Source organism: Cucumis melo, chromosome 11 (assembly GCF_025177605.1).
Source record: "Cucumis melo cultivar AY chromosome 11, USDA_Cmelo_AY_1.0, whole genome shotgun sequence".
Taxonomy (NCBI): Eukaryota; Viridiplantae; Streptophyta; class Magnoliopsida; order Cucurbitales; family Cucurbitaceae; genus Cucumis; species Cucumis melo.
Genome location: NC_066867.1, coordinates 20723761 through 20744687, shown reverse-complemented (window position 1 = coordinate 20744687; position 20927 = coordinate 20723761). Strand labels below are relative to the sequence as shown.

Genomic DNA, 20927 nt, shown 5'->3' with positions numbered 1-20927 from the left:
ACCATTGGAAAGACCAAAGGGCATCACAAGCCATTCAAATAATCCTACATTTGTCTTGAAGGACAGTCTTCAACACATCCTCTGGCCTTATTTGAATTTGATGGTAGTCACTTATTAAGTATACTTTTGAGAAGATGAAAGCTCCTCCCAAATAGTCAAATGAATCATCGTGGGATAGGAAAGCTAGTTATTTTGTTGATGCCTATGCTATCAACACATATCCTCAAACTATCATCATTTTTGGTGTCAATAAGGTTGGAACTTCGCAAGGACTAATGCTCGCATATTCCTTTCCTTCAAGAGTTCTTCTATATGTTGATGCAAAATTGCATACTCCTTTAAACTCATCCTAGAAGATTTGGAAGGGAAGAGCCTAAAATTAGGTCAACGTTGTATGTCTTATTATGTGGAATGGTGACCTGCAACAACAAGACTTAGAATATATTTGCCACTTACAGAAAAGTATTTTCTCTTCCTTTGTCAAGCGCCTAAATGTCATATTATCATGGTCTATATTTGGTCTTTATAGCTCCCTTCAATGGACAAATGAACTATACATATTTTTCATAGCTTGAGGTTAAGAACATAATTCAATATTTTTGGATACAAATTTTTTTCTCCTTCACATGGTTCGAGGGCTTTTCTTCTTGATCGAAATCTTCTTCGGGGCAAGTGTTAGAGGTGGCCGGTTCAGCACTTACTCAAATTGGGTTATTGGTATAGAAGAACTTAGTCAAATTCAGTTGTTGGTATAGATTTTTGGGGTTTATTTATTTTTTTTGCTCTTTGTTCGCGTGAGTAAAAAGGGTCAAGAAAGGAAATAAATTGTTGTTTACAACCATGTGCTAGGCCTGGTCTGATATTTTTAACATCAGATAGAGTTAACATTTAACCTTCCTTTGTTGCGATCAAATGTTTTGGTTTGTTCCTACCAAGCTAAAGTAACTTCGAGGCAACCAAGTATACCTTCTTTCCCTTGGGTGTGATCCTATACTTCAAAAATTCTCAATTCTTCAAGCCAATTGAATATTTTTAATATTTCTCAGCCATTATAACTGAAACATTTTGTATTCGGTTGGCCGTCTTCTTCTTTCATCAAAATATGGACGGAATCTCTTCCTTTGATCATTTATCAATCTTTCTTGAAGTTCATCGTGTGAATCTTGATGGCACCGACTCTTGGAATTCTTGGTAATCTTGATTTGGTCTTCTCACAACTTCAAATCTCCAATCTTTGAAGGATTTCTAGAAGGGTTGTTTCAATTCTCTCCAAAATGCACTTGTATAGCATGTGCAGCATGTGCTGGATTTTAGAGTGACAACGTTTGGTTAGAAACCTATTTTGAACCAATCAACCCGGTGCTCTAAAACCACCAATTTGGGTAATACCAAAGTTTTTTCTTTTGTTTTTAATAAATTTTATACCTCTACGTGAGAGTGGAGTTTTATTTATAGAGGAAATTTTAATACAAAGTTACTTATTAAGAAACCAACTGATCATTTTAACAAACTAACAGCCAACTAAATAGTTTATGTTATTCATATATATACTTTAAGGTTTAAATTAAGAATAATGGTCGACAATTCATTAATTAGGGTTGGATAAATAGTTATTACCAAAAAAGAGGATAAGGCAAAAGTTATTACCAAAAAAGAGGATAAGGCAAAAGTTATTAGCAAAAACAATTATTACATTAAAAAAATATTTGCATATATAGCAACATTTTTAAAAAAAATGCAAATATAGCGAAATTTGTCAAAGTTTACTGTTGATATACCATATTGAAAAGATTGGTCTATCACTCATAGTCCGTAAGAATATATCATCAACCAGTAGAATTTGTTATATTTACAATTTCTTAAAAAGTATTGTTATATACTTAATTATTATTACTAAAATTGCTAGTTATTGTAATTAGCCTTGGTTATTATTTATACATGTACTACTAAACGGTCAATCCAATGATGAGAGTGACTTATAGCTATGACCCATGCATCATGATAAAAAATGCATTAAAATACTTCAAACAAATGAGTTTAAAAAACAATATATTGTTTTTATCAGTTTTCTTTAAAAACTATGTAGAAGTATTGAGTAACAATTACTAAATCCAAGTTTCATGATTTCTTCTATCTACTTCCAACCCTACTTTGAGAATGGATGAAAAAGATATCCAATGCCCTTGTCCCTTTAATTTTGAATGTAGTTTTTTCCCCAATCGTGTTTCAATTACTTTTTCTCGTCTCTTGTATGTTATTGGACTTTACTAATATTAATAATTTTCTATGTGAAGTTTTAGATATTTAAAGTTTCTTATTTCTAGTTTCCGTCACCTTGGAAGATTTATTAAAGTTTCTTGTCACTAGTTTATATAGATTCGATCTCAACTAATTTAGACTCAATTTAATTCAATACATGGACTATACATAAATTTTTTTTGTCAAATAAAAACTAAATATTTAAGATTTAGATTAGGAAGTAACTTCTACCTAATTAAATTGAAAAATAGTAATAAAAGACCAAATTTGTAATTAAATTGAAAAAATAGTTTAAAAATAACCTGAGGTAGCCTTGTTGGATTTGGAACAAGAACTAGGAACAAAATTTATTTAATAAAAAAAGGAAGCCACACGAAAGGCTATCTAAGGATGAAATTTGTTGATTAAATTTACACAAATTTCTAGTTCTAGAGAAGGTTAACAAGACAATGAAAGAAACTTTTGATCAATCAAGTGAACTTCTTTTGTGCTTATTGTAATGTTATGGACTAAAAAATAGAACTTCAAATATGTTACACAACAAAATGATACCTACAACCAGAAAGTTCATGGCCAAACATTTGCCAATTTCAACCAAATTATATATGATATTCCAATGGCATCATAGGAGAACTGGAGAACTGGAGAAGGCGACATATACTTTGTCAAGAGTTACCTCCCCCCAAGGCTACTAAAGTGAGCTTTCAGAATCAGACCCAATTTAATGTTCTCTTTGCAGAGAAATATGGATGAAAGGCTGCCATTTTGCATTGCATTTCCATGCTACAACCCTAATTCCTTCTTCAACTTCAAAAGTGTGGCTTCTATCTCGTCGATATTATCTTCAATACTACTGCCCTTGCTGGTTTGACTTCGACCGTCATTTCTCGTGTTATCAGCGTTGGAAGTTCTGAAAGTATCCGTCTTATCTGATGCTTTGTTGTTATTTGATTCAGCTTCTGAATCATCGGTTATGTTGAGTTCTTTCTCAAGAAATTCCACAAACTCCTCTCCAATTTCCTGAAATATGTAAATACACATTTAAACAACTCATGCAAAGGCTTGATTTTGCAATTCGAAATTCATAGACCACAATGATCTCTTTCTACAATTACATAGACTAAAAATGAACCTTTCAAAGTACAATCATCAAGATAAACCAAAGTAGACCCTTTTGAAAGCGCAACAATCGAAGTGAACCACAGCCAAGAGTACGGGAATCGAGTATCTAAATAATTAAACCCATTCTTTTAATATGTTATTGAAATTTCTAAATAAATCAATGTCTCACCCCCAGTTCTTCCCAAAGACTCTTTGGCGTCCCTTGTGAAGAAACACTGGCCTCCCAATTTCGAAATTCCTCTTGAAGATCCTTAAAGAAGTCCCCTGTTAAGAAAAAAAAATACAGCTTTTAGCTACAAATTCCGACTTATTTACAAGCAATACAAAGGAGAAAATAAAAGACGTTTAGCTAGTTCTTAAATCAAGCAGATTGATAACTAGCGTCTGCATTAAACATGTCAGAGAGAACAAATCTACCTAGTGCTATTTGAACATCCTCCAAAAAATTACCTGCATCATAATGGAAGTGATCTTAAATAGAAGAAATGAACAAGACAAAAAGAGATCAACAATAAAATGGGACTAAATCCATTCGATAGATTAACATGCTCGAGGAAGAGCTTTGCATAATATTATTCCATAGAAAAGGAAGCTTTGATAAAGGTAACTGAGAAATCTAAAATCATGTAAAAGAGTGTAAAAACTAAAAAGTATCATCCAAATTAGTAACACGCAGCATAGATGAATAGCATTTTGTTAAGTTGAATTTCACATTGACGAAGAAATTATCACCCAGCAAGCAAAATTTTGTGCATAAATTCGCCCCAATTCAAGATAAAATTTGGCATACTAAGACATTTGGTATAGAAGGGATCTTTTCTAGTTGCACAAGAAACAAGCATTCCACCTTTACTCAGCGCCCAAGAATTGAATGATCGGCTGGTTAGTATTTATTTTAGCGACAGTCTGAAACTACAAGCTTAGTCACAATCAGCGCAATAGCCTTCCAAAGAAGAGAAAGCATACTTGAAGTGGGTGGTCTTTTTTTTTTTATCATAATATTTTAAAGTGATGCATAAAGAAGAAAAGTCATACTTGAAGTCGGAACATGAATTGTTAAAATAAATTACATTTAAGGTTAGTAAATTTTAACTTTTTAATTAATAACAAAGAACACCCCCTTCAGTTTAATAATGAAAAAATCCCCAAGGCTAAGGGTTTTACAAAGGCGTGAGCCTTCTGTGTGTCTGGCCTTTCAATGTGAGGCGCTGACCTGCACCCCAGCGCCTGAGAGGGCTATTTAAAATACCGTGCAAGCTTTAAAGCTCTCACCTTAAAGACACCATTTTAGGAACTTTTTTCGTTCCTCAGTCACTTACAGGCAACAAATCTGGTCTAGCAAATAGAGAAAATTTTGATAGGAAAACTCCTGAGTTCAGACAACAATATGCTCTACCATACATAAAAACAATCATTAAAGAAATGATAAAAGTGAATAGCAAAGCCTAAAGAGATTACCGAGTCCGTAAAATGTTTCTTCATCTTGGGTGTTTCTATTTTGGCTACGTTGGGCAGATGAATATGAAAAATCAGATCCATGATTCCCATAATCATATTTCCTTCGAGATTCAGAATTCAGCAATGTGTTGTATGCATGTTTAATACGCATAAATTTCTCCTGTGCATTAGGCTACAAAAAGCAACAAAAAAACAAAGAGATTGGTTAAATGAACATTTCACCCAATTTCAGGTAAAACATTAAAAAGCAACCTCAAAATAATTACCAAAACAAAGGAACATCAAAATATACTAAAAGAACTCATTAGATAGAGATGTCCGTCAAAGATCAAACATCCACTACATTAAATATATATATATAACAGAAGCAAAACCCCACTAGACGTGCGAGCTTGGAATCTGCACCACGGAGTCTGTCTTCCTTCCAAGTTAAATGGGTACTTTTGTAGACTTTATTAATTAGTCTCTTCGTGGACCAATTTCCATCTTTTGGAAACTATAGAAAATTTGAAGTTGCACTCGTTTTAAGATGACAAGCATGAAGGAAAAAGAACCGAGTTACGACCATACTTGAGCAGATATGTTCTATAGGTTGTACAACAATATCGTTAAGTTCTACAATAACAAGAACTGAGTTCGCTTAATGCGGTCAAAAAATTCATTGAATCATCTTAGTGGATTAGACTCTCCCCAACAAACTAAAGATAGTAGGTCAGATTCCACAACTTATTAATCATTTTTTTAAAACAGAAATCCCTATCTCAGTAGCTTGAAGCTTTCTCCTGCAATTCCCTACGTAGATTAGTTTATCAAGAAACTTAATTTCCAGACTCCTACCAGATAACAAAAGAGACCCAGAAAGCAAATTAAGAAATTGGGCAGAAATTCCCCGATTACCTCTTTATTAACATCGGGGTGATACTTCAGAGCCAGTTTCCGATAAGCCCTTTTGATTTCATTTGGAGTTGCGGTTGGAGAAATACCAAGCACTTCGTATGGTGACTCTCTCCGACTCGCTTTCACAAGTGTCACAAAGCTCTTCCTACGATACGTCAAGTAACTTGATTCAAAGCTCTGAGGTGCCAACAGCGGGTAACTGAAGAGCCGGCGATTGGTTACTGAAGATTTTAGTTGATTTCGACAAAAGAAAATAGAAGGATAAGAAACAGATCTCGAAATGGCGTCAGAAATAATGTAAGGGAAATTTTGCGGTGTAGCCAATTCGAGCATGTTCGTGAACTAATCGGCGATTCAATTCTCTCTCTCGGTTTGTTTCTCTTCTCATTTTACTTTGAGGTTCCTATTGAGACATTTGGCTTTCGGATTTGGTTTTGTCTTTCTTTCTCTTCATGCGATACCGTGTCACTTTTTTGCGTTGGACTAAATAGTTTTTTTTATATACAAAATTACTCATTTACCGTAACTTCATAAATCCCGCTTCTTCTTCTTCCACCGGGAATTTGGGATGCTCTCTCTTGCCGGCGGCGCTGTATTTCTTCGAGCTCCAAACAGATTACCGGCCATCCTTCGTGGGTTTTGTTCCTCGTCCGATGAATATATTGAACTCATCGAGACGTGTGGACGCAATCGAGATTTGAACTTCGGGAGGTTACTTCATGCTCGATTGATCATCAATGGATCAGCCCGTTTGACACATTTTGCTGCGAAGTTCATAGCGTTCTACGCCGCATGTGGCAAAATCAAGGATGCACGGGTATTGTTCGACAAAATTCCCCAAACAAATCCTCGCCGGTGGATTGTTTTGATTGGGGCTTATTCTCGTTGTGGGTATTACCCAGAAGCTTTGAGTGTATTTGGTGAGCTGCAGAGGGGAGGATTAAGACCTAGCGAGTACATCATTCCCAGTGTCTTGAAAGCTTGTGGTCATCTCTCCGAGAAGACTACAGGGAGAAAACTTCATACCTTAATCCTCAAACACTCCCTTGAATCCGATGCTTATGTCTGCAGTGCGTTGATAGATATGTATGCGAAAAGTGGAGAGGTTGAGAAAGCTCGGCGAGTGTTTGAATCAATGGCTGGGAAGGATTTGGTGGCATTGAATGCGATGGTTTCAGGGTATGCCCACCATGGATTAGCTGAGGAAGCTTTGAATCTGGTGGAGGAGATGCAAGTATTGGGTATAAAACCCAATCTGGTGACTTGGAACACTTTGGTTACAGGGTTTTCTCAGATGGGTGAGGAAGAAATGGTTCGTGAGCTTTTCAAAGAGATGGAAGCCAATGGGATAGAACCAGATGTAGTATCTTGGACATCTGTGATATCTGGGTTTGTACAGAACTTTAGAAATGAAGAGGCTTTTGATACATTTAGAAGGATGTTGAATGCTGGGTTTCATCCAACTTCTGCTACAATCAGTAGTCTTTTGCCTGCTTGTGCATCAGTTGGAAACGGGCGATGCGGGAAGGAAATCCATGGACATTCTCTGGTTCTTGGAGTTGAAAAGGATGTGTATGTGAGGACTGCATTGGTTGATATGTATGCAAAATGTGGATATTTTTATGAAGCAAAGATATTATTTTGGAGGATGTCTGAAAGGAATTCAGCTACTTGGAACTCCATGATTTTTGGGTATGCAAATCATGGATATTGCAATGAAGCAATAGAGCTTTTCCATCAAATGAAGGACGATGATGAGAAGAAACTTGATCATCTAACATTTACAGCAATTCTTACTGCTTGTGCCCATGCTGGGCTGGTTGATTTGGGAAGAAGTTTGTTCCAATTGATGCAAAGTAAATATGGTATTGTTCCTAGAGTCGAGCATTATGCCTGTATGGTTGACGTGTTCGGTCGAGCAGGGAAGTTGGCCGAGGCTTATGATTTGATCAAGACAATGCCGGTGAAGCCAGATTTATACGTATGGGGAGCTTTGTTAGGTGCTTGTAGGAAGCATGGAGAAATAGAACTAGCTGAGGAAGCAGCCAAACATTTATCAGAATTGGAACCTGGAAGTGTTGGGAACAGTTTGTTATTGTCTGATATATATGCTAATGCAGGGAGTTGGGGACATGTTGTGAAGCTGAAGAGGATGATGAAGAAGAGAAAGATGAAGAAATTTCCTGGGTGCAGTTGGATAGAGACAGCTTAGCAAAACCTTTCTTCAAGACAACAAAGATGAAAAAGAAAAATCTATAATGGCTGCAAGCCGCCAAGTTCTTCCAGTTTTTCATGGGGTTGTCAAAATGATTCTCTCAACAGAGTTTCATTCATTAGAGATAACCCAATAAACAAAATCTAATGTACTCAAAATTTTCATTCAAGATTCTAATTACTAACGCTTGACTTTGTAATTCCAGCCAAAAAGATAGAGAGAGAGAAAAGGAGAGAATTAAACATGCTCCATTCAAGATCAAGATGAAATCTTCTCTAACTTCATTTATCATTTCGAGTTTGGATTAAGAACAAAATAAAAGGCCAAATCCAAATCGAACCCTACTTGTCAGCTGTCAATTCTATAAATCATGCTGCCCTTTCGTGCTACACGAATGAGTAGGTACATTGGTTAGGTTAACCATTGGCATGGCCGTTTGACTAAGACCATGGCCGTGAGCTCCCATACCATAAAACATCATAGGCATCATAGGAGATGGCATATAAGTCATCGGAAAAGTAGCCGGAAAACAGTCGTTTCCATGTGAATCGGCGGCACTGGGAGAAGAATCGTGAGCGTTCTGCGTTACGGGCATCGGAACAAGAGCTTCATCAGTCGTTGAAGAAATCTGCGTCCTCTTCAAGTAAAGTCGATACTTCTGAAGATGACTAGCAACATTTTCACGAGTCAATCCCTCCACATTCATCATTTGCATAATAGCTTTGGGAGCTGCGTCTTTAAGCCCTAGGTGAGAAACCACATCCACGAACCGTTTGTGTAATTGTGGAGTCCACGCGAGCCTAGGTCGCTTCAAGGTTCGAGCCAATGCAGCATCCTCAATCAAACTCTCCGCTCGAGGTGCTATATTCGTCTCTTCAACACAATCAACCCTCCTCAATTTCCGCGAATCAGATCCCAAATCATCTGGATTTATCCCCTCGTCTGATTCAACCATCACAACGTCTTCCCTCCGCGTCTGATCGTACTTAAACTCAAAACTCCTGTATCCTTCTGACTGTCCATCACGAATATTCATTATCGTCATCTTCGATGCCGAATTAACGTCTAAGATACTCCGATGAGGTTCCATCAAAATCCTAAACGCCGAAGCGAGTTCCTGCGATATTAACGATTGAGAAAGAGGGGTTAATTTCTCAACATCCGGCAGCCCATCCTCCCATAGAAGAACTCTTTCATCCTCATTCCCACAACCATTACCACCTCCGAATTGGAACTCCCTCTTCTTCTTCTCCATAAGAAATTCGCAGATGCAGATTCTTGTTCTTCTATTCCTCCTCAAACAGGATAACAAACGTGAGTAATCAACCAAATCGAGTGTTATTAGAGTAGCTTATTCGAATCTTGGATTCGAAAAGTAACGTTGCTTCGATCCGTGGTAAGATTTTTCGTTTCGAAGAATGTGTTTGGAAGATCAGAGAAAACGGGAACAATGTCTCATAGGAAGGAGAAGGTTGGGAATCGGGACTCGGGACTCGGATAGTGGCAATTCGGCAAGATATTTTTGGTACGCTGAAATATCGCTCTCTTTCCATTATCTAAATCTACTCGCTAGAATTTAGTACATACACAGTACTCGCTAGGAGTGGTAGAGGCGTGGTCTTAGTGGATCGTAGCCGTTCGTGACTCGGTGTTGAGATTAGAATGGGAGGTGATCGCGTGATGAACTGACACCTGGAGCTCTACTTTATGTTCTGCCTTTGCATTGGTTGAAGAGCATAGTCAACTATATTTTTGAAGGCTATTATGGAAATTTAAAGAAAGTTATTGGGTCACTAGTTTGTGGAATGTGGCCCAATTGGGCAAGATTCATATCGGGCCACTACCAAACCTTTTGGCTCTTTGATGAATGGCAAATTCCAAGGTTCACTTGTATAATCCACCAATTTTAAGGTGAAAATTAAATTTGTATGGTTAATATAGAAATTTTGAAATATATATATATATATATATAGGCATGTATAATGCATAATTTTATATTATAGTAAATATTGCATGTATATGTTTAGGTTGTACTAAATTTAAAGATAAGAAATTCAAAATGAAATAAAATTAGATGTACATAAAAGAAGTTACAATAATTAGATTAAAATATAAGAATTTAAATATAAGACTAAAAAAAATTTCTTTTATGATGCTACTATGTTGATTTCAAGTTCATGCATGTATGAAAATTGTACTAGACTAAATTATAGAAAATCCCCTTTTAACTTGGCTATTTGTTAAAGAGATACTCTTAATCTTTCAAAATTTACAATATTACCTTGGACTATTTATAAACTTTTTAAAATTACCATCGAAATAGAAATCCTTCAAAATGAGAATTCATATTTGGAATGAAATGATAGTGATTGAGAAGGAAAAACCTAAACTGTCATGTTATTTTAAGTCACCGTTACACTATTTTGAGTCTAATTTTTCATCCGACATTCTCATGGATTTCTACTCTAATTATATTCTTGAAACGTTTAGGAAAGGTTAAGGATAATATTGCAACATGATGAAGTAGAATTTTTTTAAAAAAAACAAAACTGGGGATATCTCTTATAATTTAAACCTGTTGTAGCGGTAGCTACTAGCTATTACATTTTTCTCATTAGTTTCCGCTGAAAAGCATAGCAAGAGCGAGGAAGAGACGCACTTACCAGAGCGTTGTGCATGTTGCTAGGCGAGGCAGAAATGAAGACGTTGCTGTGCAAGCTTACATAATAGTCAACTACAGCTGATAATGATGCTTTGCTTGCTACACCAGCACGTTCCATGGGAGAGGTAAGGCTTTTCTTATCTTCCAGGAGCGGGAATACTTTGCGCAAAGTTGAAATTCTTGCTTCCCCACCATAAACCTGAAATAGACACGGCCATTTCCAAAACCTAAGAGAGAGCTCACACTGCTTAAAAGGCGTCAAAAGAAGGTTTCTACAACACAATTATCAATTCCCCTATATTTCTGTTTATTATTTGCCAATTCCTTGTAAAGAAAAAAAGTTGACCTCGTGTATAGTAAGATAGACCCGTGTAGTATTGCTAAACCCCAGAGCAGCTAGCACCAGTCCTATTTCTTCAGGAGTCAAGGGGCAACATCCCTAATATCTCAACTTTTTATCAGTGAACTGTGAGTTAGGAACCCTTCCCTGCCAAATCACTTGACGATATTTTGCAAGAGCCAGTCTCTCAGCTTTGCCCCCACCAAACTCACAAGCTGAATGAGCTTGTCAGCCCCTCTTCCAACCCATTCAAATCTTACCAATGTTGTCTATTTTCCATATTTTTCTTTTAGCCCCCTGTTAACTTATTGTCATCTATAGGCTTAATTCAAACTTTTGTTGTATTCATTGAAATTTCTCTAGATAGTGCAACATAAAGTTGTTGTTTTTGTATTTTGTCAAGATAGTCCATGAGAAAAAACATTAGGAATTGTTTGTTTTTGTATTTTGTTAATTGTCGTTGCAAAGCATAAATGAACGTAGAATTGTTTTCTTTTGAACTTGAATGGATATCCATTGTCATTTGGTGGGCTTAATGGTATTTGTGGAAGAAAAACTTGTTTTCCTACATGATCACTCATTGTTATTTCAGCATGTATAATATTTTTGCTAAATGATCGACATACCAATCTTGTCCTATTACACAATCCATTGGATGGATCCAAATTTCTCAATAACGTTGCTAGAAAAAGATCAAGGAAGCTTTTTATTTAGTAGAAAAAAATGTTAAAAAACTTTTCAACTTTCAAGTCTTTAAATATGTATTATTAATTAGAATTAATAAGATATTTAATTTGTAACTAATTTCTAAAATGTAAATGAAAAATCATTTGCATTCCAACTCTTCACATCCTACGTACTTTAATTCCACCTAAAGTTAAGTATAATTAATTCAAAAAGTAGTGGAAAAGGATGTGTCTTTTATAATTAATATATTACAAAAATAAAATTAAATTAAAAATGAATTTACCATAAAACCAAAAAGTGATTTGGAGTATAGAATTAAACTTAATGGTACAAGGGAGAAAAAAAATTTCTCTACATTAAAGCTTATATATATACTAGTAAACAACGCGTGCAATGCACGTGAAAATCACAAACGAAAAATTATAGTTTTAACTTAATTTTATAAAATTAGAATAGTCATTCAATATTTTCATATTTATATATTTTTTATATTCACATCGTAATACATGAAAAATGAATAATAAATTTAGAAATATCATAATATACTAACTCAAAATTTATAATACTTTAATAAAAAATTAAATGAATAAAAAAACATGAGCAAGATTCTCATTGTTACATTAAAAACGATTCTTAATATTACATCATTTAAATATAAAGAGCATAGACATATCTACATGTCAAGCACGAAGTTGGTAGTTCCAGTTTTCCAACCTTCTGTTGTGTACTAAAAATAAACCTATAAATGAAGAAATATATACAAGCATACTTCTATATAAAAAATAGACAAAATAAAAAAAATAAAAGATAATAGAAAAGAATAATTTGATTTGTTTTTATGCTTCACTCCTATCATTTTGTTATAACTTGTGAACATGGATGAAGACAAAAGCAAATAATGAGATATTTATACCCAAAGATTTGAAAAGAAAGAATTTGAAAGATTGAAATATATAAGAAATAGTTAATATGAGATAAAAGAATGTGAATAATTAGGAGATAGAAGATAAAAGGATAGAGAGGAATGTGAATGGATTTGGATAAATTTAAATAAGATAATTAATTGGAGAGAAAATTTTAAAATTTTGAGAAAAGTTATAATAAGAAGATGAAAAGTTAAGAAAATGTAACTTCTATCTTGTTAATGTGAAAATTGTCATAAATATTAAAAGGGTTATTTTAGGAAATATAGTGATTTTTAAAATTATTGACAAAAATAGAGTGAGTTGAAAAGAAATTGCAAAAGTAGAGTGGTGGGGCTGTTCACACGAGATTTTAGGAGAAATTTAATTCGTGGAATTGAGCTTTGTATATTGATTGATATATGGTGTTGTGGATACAATCTTTAATATTTACTCATCTGATTCTTTCTCTCGAATACAAAAATAAAGTTTAGAACTTCGTGGTCTTCGATCTTCAAGAAGTTGTAGTTGCAAGTCAATTCGAGCTTCAATCTTCTAGAATTCAAGGAAAGTTTGATCTTCCAAGTCTTCAATCTTTCAGAAGGATGATCTCGAGGTTGATAATAACTTGCACATCTTGAGAGCCTTCAGAAGCTTTTGTCTTCAATTCTTCAGAGCTTCGATTCTTCTTTTCAACCAAAGGTCCTTAAATGAATGGTAGATGTCTCTATTTATAGAGAGATTTTATGGGCTTTAGGTGGGCTTGGGCCCATTTGCTTATTGGGTTTGGGCTTGGGCCCATCTGTCTGTTAGACTTAGGCTTGGCCCATTTGTTTGTTGGACTTGGGCTTGGGCTCATTTCCTAGCGGCCTGAGCTTGGGCTCATTTGCTTGGTGGGTTTGTGTCTGGGCTCACTTGTTTGACGGGCTTGGTCCATTGTTTCTTGACCTAATTTATATTTAGGGCTTAATTAGATTGGGTACGAGAAAACTTAATTATTCAAACCCAATCGAATTATAATTATCACAATGTTTACTGTGATGACGTGGCGGAATTTAATTGGCCAAAATTTATTGTTCAACAAATGCCCCTTTTCGAGATTCGTACACATGCATGAGTGGATGTACACATGCATGAGTGAATTATTATTATATTATATTTTTTACTTTTTTTTTTCAAATCTGTTTAGGAAAAAAAATTCAAAGCTATTTATCTTATTATTATTATTATTATTAATATTATTATTATTATTATTATTATTATTATTATTATTATTATTATATTATATATATATATATTCTTGAAATGATTTTTTTTTTCACGTTAGTTTTTCTCTTTAACAGAATACTCAAATATCTTCCTCTTTTAACAAATTTTTTTTTATTTATTATTATTATTATTATTATTATTATTATATATATATTTAAAACAATCCCATCATTCTCTGTATCTTAACCATTTGAACTTCAAATAACCTCAAATCTCAACAATGTCCTAGATATGATTTATTTTTATCCTTATAAATACAGGCTAAGATACAAAGATTATTTACTTTCAAAGGAGGAAGAAGGATTTTTTTTTTGTTTTGGTCATTGCATTATTTGATTTTTTTCCATTCCGCCGCAGCGCCACACACCCTCTGTTAGTCCGCACCGCCGCCGCACCATCGTACGAAGACTCATTATTTGTCGTCATTGTTTTTTTTTTTTTGGAATAGGTTGAGAGAAGGAGAGAAAAAATGGGATGCAAAGAAGAGAGAAAAAAAATATACAGAAGAGAAATAGAGGAAAAGAAATAGAAAAGGAAGAACGAAAGAAAAGAAAGAAGAAAAAAAGAGGAAGAAGAAGAAGTACAGAAGAAAGAAAAGAAAAGGGAGAAAAGGTACAGATGTCCCCCACAATGATACATCTCCTAGTAGATTTTTGATCCACTCAGCCTCCTGTCCTGCAAACTCTAATGCTATAAACTCAGATTCCATCGTGGATCTAGCTATACAAGTCTGTTTTGCAGACTTCCAAGATATTGCTCTACCTCCGAGCAAAAATATATACCCACTAGTGGAGTTAACCTCATCATTATCTGTAACCCGATTTGCATCACAATATCCTTCTAATACGACAGGAAATTTGTTGAAGTGTAAGTAGTAATCTATCGTCCCTTTAAGATATCTCAATAGATGGCGTAAGGCATCCCAGTGGTATCTATCAGGATTATGTGTATATCTACTTAATCTACTGACAGCATATGCAATATCAGGTCTAGTGTAATTCATTAAATACATCACACTACCTATGATCTTTGCATATTCAAGTTGAGACACATTATCTCCTTTATTCTTCTTAAGATGTTTAATAGCGTTAAATGGAGTTCTCACTGGAGAAACATCAAAGGAATCAAACTTCTTTAGTATTTTCTCCACGTAGTGAGATTGACATAGAGACATATTAGTTTTGTTTTTCCTGATTTTAACACCTAGGATTACGTCTGTTTCTCCTAGGTCTTCCATTTCAAAGTGTGATGAGAGAAATAACTTAGTATCAGTTATTAACTTCATGTTTCCAAAGATTAACATGTCATCAACATATAGACATATTAATATGCAATCAGCTCCAAACACCTTTGAATAAACACACGTGTATGAGGAATTTATTTTAAATCCATTGTTTATCAACGTATTATTAAACTTTTCATACCACTGCTTGGGAGCTTGCTTGAGATCGTATAGGGATTTTCTCAGTTTACACACTTTGTTTTCTTGCCCAGAAATTTTAAATCCTTCTGGTTGTGTCATATAAAATTCTTCTTCTAAGTCACCATTTAAAAAAGCAGTTTTTACGTCCATTTGGTGAATAATAAGGCTATGTATTGCGGCTAATGCAATCAAGGCCCTAATTGTGGTTATCTTAGTTATAGGGGAATATGTGTCAAAATAATCAATGCCTTGTTTCTGGGTATACCCTACTACCACTAATATAGTCTTGTATCTTTCTATTGATCCATTTGATTTTGTTTTTCTTTTAAAGATCCACTTACACCTAATTGGGTTGTTTCCCATAGGAAGGTCCACTAGGTCCCATGTATGATTCATGACCAGTGAATCCAGTTCACTTTTAATGGCCTCTTTCCACATACTTGACTCTACAAAGTTCAGCGTTTCTTGGTAAGTTTTAGGATCTTCATCTATTAAGTACAAGTTTGTGAAGTTACAGTCAATTTCATCACGCCTTTCCACTATGAAAGTGCTTAGGAAATCTGGACCGAAACTTTTCTCAGTTCTCTGTCTTTTACTTCTCCTAAGTTCTAATTCACATCTTAGGTTTGAAGTATTAACAGTTTCAGAAATAGGTGTTTCACTAACGATTGAGGGGTTTTCAGGATCATGCATTCTTTTAGATATGCTAGGAGTAGACAATGATTGCTTTAACGGAAATACATGCTCAAAGAATTCTGCATCTCTAGATTCGTTTATAGTTTTATCATTTAAACACATAAACCTATATGCAACACTATTTTAAGCCTACCTGATAAATATACAGTCAAAGGTTTTAGACCCTACCGTAGATTTCTTCAATGCAGGAAATGGTACCTTAGCCAAGCATCCCCAGACCTTCAAATAGGAAAGATTTGGTGCATGTCCTTTCCAGAGTTCGTAAAGAATCCTGTTAAGAACAAAACACATAGAAAACACGGCTTCTCCCCACATATTATCAGATAGACCGGAGCTTAATAACATGACATTCATCATTTTTTTAAGAGTTATATTTTTTCGTTCTGCTATGCCATTTTGTTGTGGTGAGTAAGGAGTAGTAAATTCATGGATAATACCATTAGGCTCACAAAAGTCTTTAAGAGTTTTATCAAAATACTCATCACCTCTATCTGATCTTAATCTTTTTATCTTTTTTCCTAACTGGTTTTTAGATTCTGCCTTAAATTTTAAAAACATACTACCAGCTTCATCTTTTGGTTTTATCAAGTATATCTTAATAAATCTAGAATAATCATCAGCAAAAGATATATAGTAGTTTTTACCACCTCTACTAGTAATGGTTCTAAAATCGGCTAGATCCGAGTGAATTAATTCTAACAGATCAGTAGTTCTAGATTCAATTGGTTTGAAAGGTTTCTTATGGAATTTACTTTATGCACAAATGGGGCATTTACCAGTTTCATGCAACTCAGAAGTATTAATAAGTCTGAAGTCTTTAAGTTTCCTAATTGATGCAAAGTTCACATGTCCTAGTCTACTATGCCATAAGTTAACAAATTTAATCACGTAGGCAGAACTAGAAGCATTTGCATTCATGAAAATTGTGTTTAGCACAAACAGACCATTAGACAAATACCCCTTACCGACAAAATCTCCGTTTTTGGTGAGGACAACTTTGTCACTTTCCAGTACAAATTTAAGCCCAGCTCGATTCAACAGACTCCCAGACACTAGGTTCCTACGTAGGGAAGGGACATATAGAACATTAGTTAGAGATAAATTTTTGCCAGAAGTTAACTTTAAAATAACCTTCCCTTTCTCGCTTACTCCTGCAGTGGTTGAGTTTCCTATGAACACATATTCTCCATCGGCAGTGTCTTCGTAGTCATGGAGAAGTTCTCGATTGGTGCAGAAGTGTCTCGAGGCTCCAATATCGAGAATCCAATCCGTCTTATTTTCTATCAGATTGGCCTCTATTATGGCTGCTATGAACTCACTGTCTTGTTCTGCTAGATTGGCTTGAGGTGTTGGTTTCTGACTTGGTCTCCCTTTCCTTTGGTTACATTGGTATGATTTGTTGTCCTTCCTTTCCGCACACGTAACAGACTAGCTTTTTTTTCTTAATGTGTCCCCTAAGAGCCTTGAACTGTCTTTTCTCTGAGTTTTTCCCCTTATGCCCTTTTTTCTTGCTTGGTTCTGTCTCTGTTTATAATAGACGATTTGACTAGGTTAGCATTAACTGAATTTAAATTTTTGGAGGCTAACTTATCTTTCAATCTGTTGGCTTCTTCCGTGCACATGTGACTGATGAGTTCCTGAAGCTTCAGATCCTTCTTCTTGCGCTTGAGGTGATTATGATAGTCATTCCATGATCGAGGAAACTTTTCCAGCAGGACATTTGCTTGAAGTATTTCACACATCTTCATGCCTTCAGATAGAACGCTCGTCACCAGGTTCTCGTACTCATGTATTTGTTCCACGATTGACTTGTCGTCAGTCATCTGGAATTGCAATCATTTTCCAACCACATATTTTTTTCGTCCAACATCATCACCATACTGTGATTCTAGGGTGCTCCAGATGTCCTTGGAAAATATTTGGGCTACGAACAGATCGAACATCGGGTCTGACATATGGTTTAACAGATGTTCACGAACGGTCTTGTTATCCTTTGCATATTTTTCAAGATCAATCACTTGGTCCTTCTTTACTTGATCAGCGATAGCAACAGTAGCAGGAGGTCTCGTAGATGATTCTGGATCAGAAGATGTTGAAGTGGTAGCTGGGGGATCAGAAGACGGCAGATTTGTAGTGAGGACATAATCAACTTCTAGTTGCTCAAAGAAAATCAACAATTTTTGGGACCAACAGCGGTAGTTCGTTCCATCAAGTGGCTCAAGTTTAGACAGGTCAAGTAGAATTTTGTCGGAGGTCTTGATCGACATGAATTGCTTTCAGATTGTTAGAAAATAAGGTCGATCAGATTAATTGCTGTGTTGTGACGAATCACTGCCCTAAAAGCAAGTTTGGCTGACCGTGGTGCTAATCGTTATGTCGGTTGCTCCCCAAGGTTAACACAACTTTCCAATACTAACGTGCACTCGTAAGCACAGGGAATAGAAACAAAGGGCTTATGTAAATGCTCAGAACGCAGAGTATGAAAACGAGAGGAAGAGAGGAGGAGGAGGTTGAAGTGAATATGTTTTTTTTTTTGTGTTAATGATGGAATGAGTTCTCTCCAATTTATAGAGGGACGATGAAGGCAGTGCATGGAGGAGAATGATTATCGACAAGGAGAGGACGTGAGCGAAGATCGTAAAAATATGGCAGAGAGTGAACATCGGACAAACACGTTTGCACGACGAATGTTGAATTACGCGAACGTGCGCCACGTTTGACAAGGAAGTCGGACACGTTGACTGTGTAAATAAATTACACGTGTCCTAGCTGCCAATGTAAAAAATAAAAGAAAAATTATATTCCTATTTTAGGCCCGACCAGACGGACGACGACGGTAATACTATCACCACTGACTCAGTTTGTAGTCTCCTTTCAAGACTTGAGTTTATATGTCCTCTTCCCACTTTAAGATTTATCAATGTGAGATAAAGATTTGTTGCTTTGCTATTTGGCCCAAGCCCAATAAGTCATTTCCAATATTTTCATGCATCTTTATCTTTGTTACAAGGTTTTATTGGCGGATCTGCGTTTTGTTTTGTAATTTTTTAATCTTTTGTTTGTTCTAATTATTTTTTGTTCTTTCCATTTATTTTGTTCGTTCAATCTTATCTGGTTCTTTTGTGTTTTGCATCTTTATCTTTATTGTAAGGTTTTTTTCATGTGTTTTCATGCATTTCTAAGTTCTCTGCCTTTTTTTTCCTTTTTCTTGTTTTGTAAATACAATTTTTGTTTTTTTTAATTTTACTGAATAGAGAAAAATAAGTTCATTTTTTTATCTGCCTTTTTCCCTTTTTCTTGTTTTGTAAATACAATTTTTGTTTTTTTTTTTAATTTTACTGAATAGAGAAAATTAGAATTGGAGATACTATTATGTTTAATTCATTTTTTTTCTATTACCAGATCTGAAAAAGTTTTGGATGAAAATGATATTGCAAATCATGCAGTGGCTTGCCTTATTTTGCAGAAATATCATGTCAAGAACAAGGATATATGGAAGTTCTTTGATGGTATCTACTTCAAGAAAGAGAAGTTGGAGCTTGGAGGTGATCAATACAAGTGTAAGTTATATCTGCACTTAGTTTCTCTTTTAGAATTTTTTTTTTCATGATGACTAACTTAATTTTGTGATGTTTCTTTTTTGTGTCTGCTCTTTAAAATTTTAGTTAAGGCACAAAAACAATGCTCCTCACTAACCCATTTTTCACTTACAAATCTAATAATAATGATCTAACATTATATTTCATGTGTGCATTGCATTAACATTATATTGATCTTGAATTTTTAGTTATGTGAAGCTTAGATGCTCATCAACCATTTATTTTAAAACATTAAACTTTAATTTTTATTCATTTGCAATTGTGGAACATTTTGGTTATTTGTTTGTTTTAAAACATCAAGTTTTGATATTTTGATTACTTTTCTAAATCAAAGTTTGTAAATAAGTTTGTGTAGTCTTAGTGTTTGAGTTTTAAAATATTTTGGTACCTTGATTTATTTATTTGGTAGTTGAGAAATTTAAATTTGACAAAACTGATTTGATAGTGGATAATAGTTGAGAGAGATTTAAATTTAGAAATCTTATTTTTATTTATATATGGGGTAGTTGTATTTGTATTAAAAAAGTTTAATGTTTACTTTTGGTAGTTGAGGCATTTAATTTTTGGAAATCTTGATTTTATTTTTATTTTTTTGTATATAATACATAGTAATTATTTTTTTTTTCATTTATCAATGGTGGTTGAGTGATTTGAAAGGAAAAATTTATCAGTTCACACACCCATTTGTTTTAAATAGAGCACTTCTCCTTCATTTCTAAACACACAACTTCCTTGGTTTGTTTCTAAAATTTACTTTCTTTAAGGTTGAGGTCATAACATGCTCCCATATCTTTGAGTGGTAACTATTTTACATTTATTTTACATAGACTTTGTTTTATATATATTATTATCTTTTTTTTCTTATACTATTAATTTCCTTCTTTTTCCATTGTTCTTTGATATTTTGTTTGGGTATGTATATTTTACTTTGTTGGTGTGGATTTTTCTTTGTTTTCCAACTATCAAGAAGTAAGCTCAACTATATTAGTTCTACTTATCTCATCTCATTGACCATTCTATTTTGCTTCTTTTTTGTAGGTTTGTCTTAGCCTTGCCTTGCATAGTCACACCATTACGTAATTTGCTCTTTTTTTTTTCCTACATTTGTATATGAACTTTTGTGTTTTTAATTTCTTTGTTAGTACATTCATGTTTTGTATATTATGATTGTGTTATATTTGTCAAATTATTTAGTTTAACTTTTGAGAATACGGTGAAATTTAATTTGTAATATAATTTTTTCCTTTTTAAGTTAATTTATATTGTTCATTTGCTATGATAAAACATAAGGGTTACACATGTTTTTTTATAAACAAAAAAGTCACTTGAAACCTCTGTTTGTAAATACCAATAATTCTGATTTTTTTTAGAAACAAATGGGATGAGTATAACTTTTTC

At 34.4% G+C, this 20927-nt stretch overlaps 3 protein-coding genes across 4 annotated transcripts; 1 reads left to right on the top strand and 2 right to left on the bottom strand.

The window, feature by feature from the left end:
• Positions 1-2719: 2719 nt before the first annotated feature.
• On the bottom strand, positions 2720-6069 carry LOC103502063 (uncharacterized). 2 transcript variants are annotated; one of them, XM_008465879.2, is made up of 5 exons: positions 5737-6069; positions 4840-5011; positions 3799-3831; positions 3551-3645; positions 2720-3279 (listed from the first exon to the last, which is right to left on the bottom strand). In XM_008465879.2, exons 1-5 carry the CDS (start codon positions 6067-6069, stop codon positions 3043-3045), a joined length of 870 nt encoding a protein of 289 aa, XP_008464101.2. In that variant the 3' UTR covers positions 2720-3042. The 2 variants fall into 2 exon arrangements, with proteins under 2 accessions (XP_008464101.2, XP_008464102.2); XM_008465880.2 differs by lacking the exon at positions 3799-3831.
• A 235-nt stretch (positions 6070-6304) lies between these two features.
• Positions 6305-8213, top strand: LOC103502062 (pentatricopeptide repeat-containing protein At5g59600). Its single transcript, XM_008465877.3, has one exon. It carries the CDS (start codon positions 6305-6307, stop codon positions 7946-7948), a length of 1644 nt encoding a protein of 547 aa, XP_008464099.2. The 3' UTR covers positions 7949-8213.
• LOC103502064 (transcription factor PCL1) lies at positions 8210-9571 on the bottom strand. Its single transcript, XM_008465881.3, has one exon. It carries the CDS (start codon positions 9204-9206, stop codon positions 8313-8315), a length of 894 nt encoding a protein of 297 aa, XP_008464103.2. The 5' UTR covers positions 9207-9571; the 3' UTR covers positions 8210-8312.
• Between the last annotated feature and the right edge of the window lie 11356 nt (positions 9572-20927).

Bases quoted from the DNA above. Each gene is read 5' to 3' on its own strand.
- LOC103502063 (XM_008465879.2), bottom strand. From the start codon at position 6,069: ATGCTCGAATTGGCTACACCGCAAAATTTCCCTTACATTATTTCTGAC. The intron at 5,012-5,736 runs GTAATCGGGGAA...TGCTTTTTGTAG, and splicing joins ACCCCGATGTTAATAAAGAG to CCTAATGCACAGGAGAAATT. The intron at 3,832-4,839 runs GTAATCTCTTTA...ATTATGATGCAG, and splicing joins AGAAACATTTTACGGACTCG to GTAATTTTTTGGAGGATGTT.
- LOC103502062 (XM_008465877.3), top strand. From the start codon at position 6,305: ATGCTCTCTCTTGCCGGCGGCGCTGTATTTCTTCGAGCTCCAAACAGA.
- LOC103502064 (XM_008465881.3), bottom strand. From the start codon at position 9,206: ATGGAGAAGAAGAAGAGGGAGTTCCAATTCGGAGGTGGTAATGGTTGT.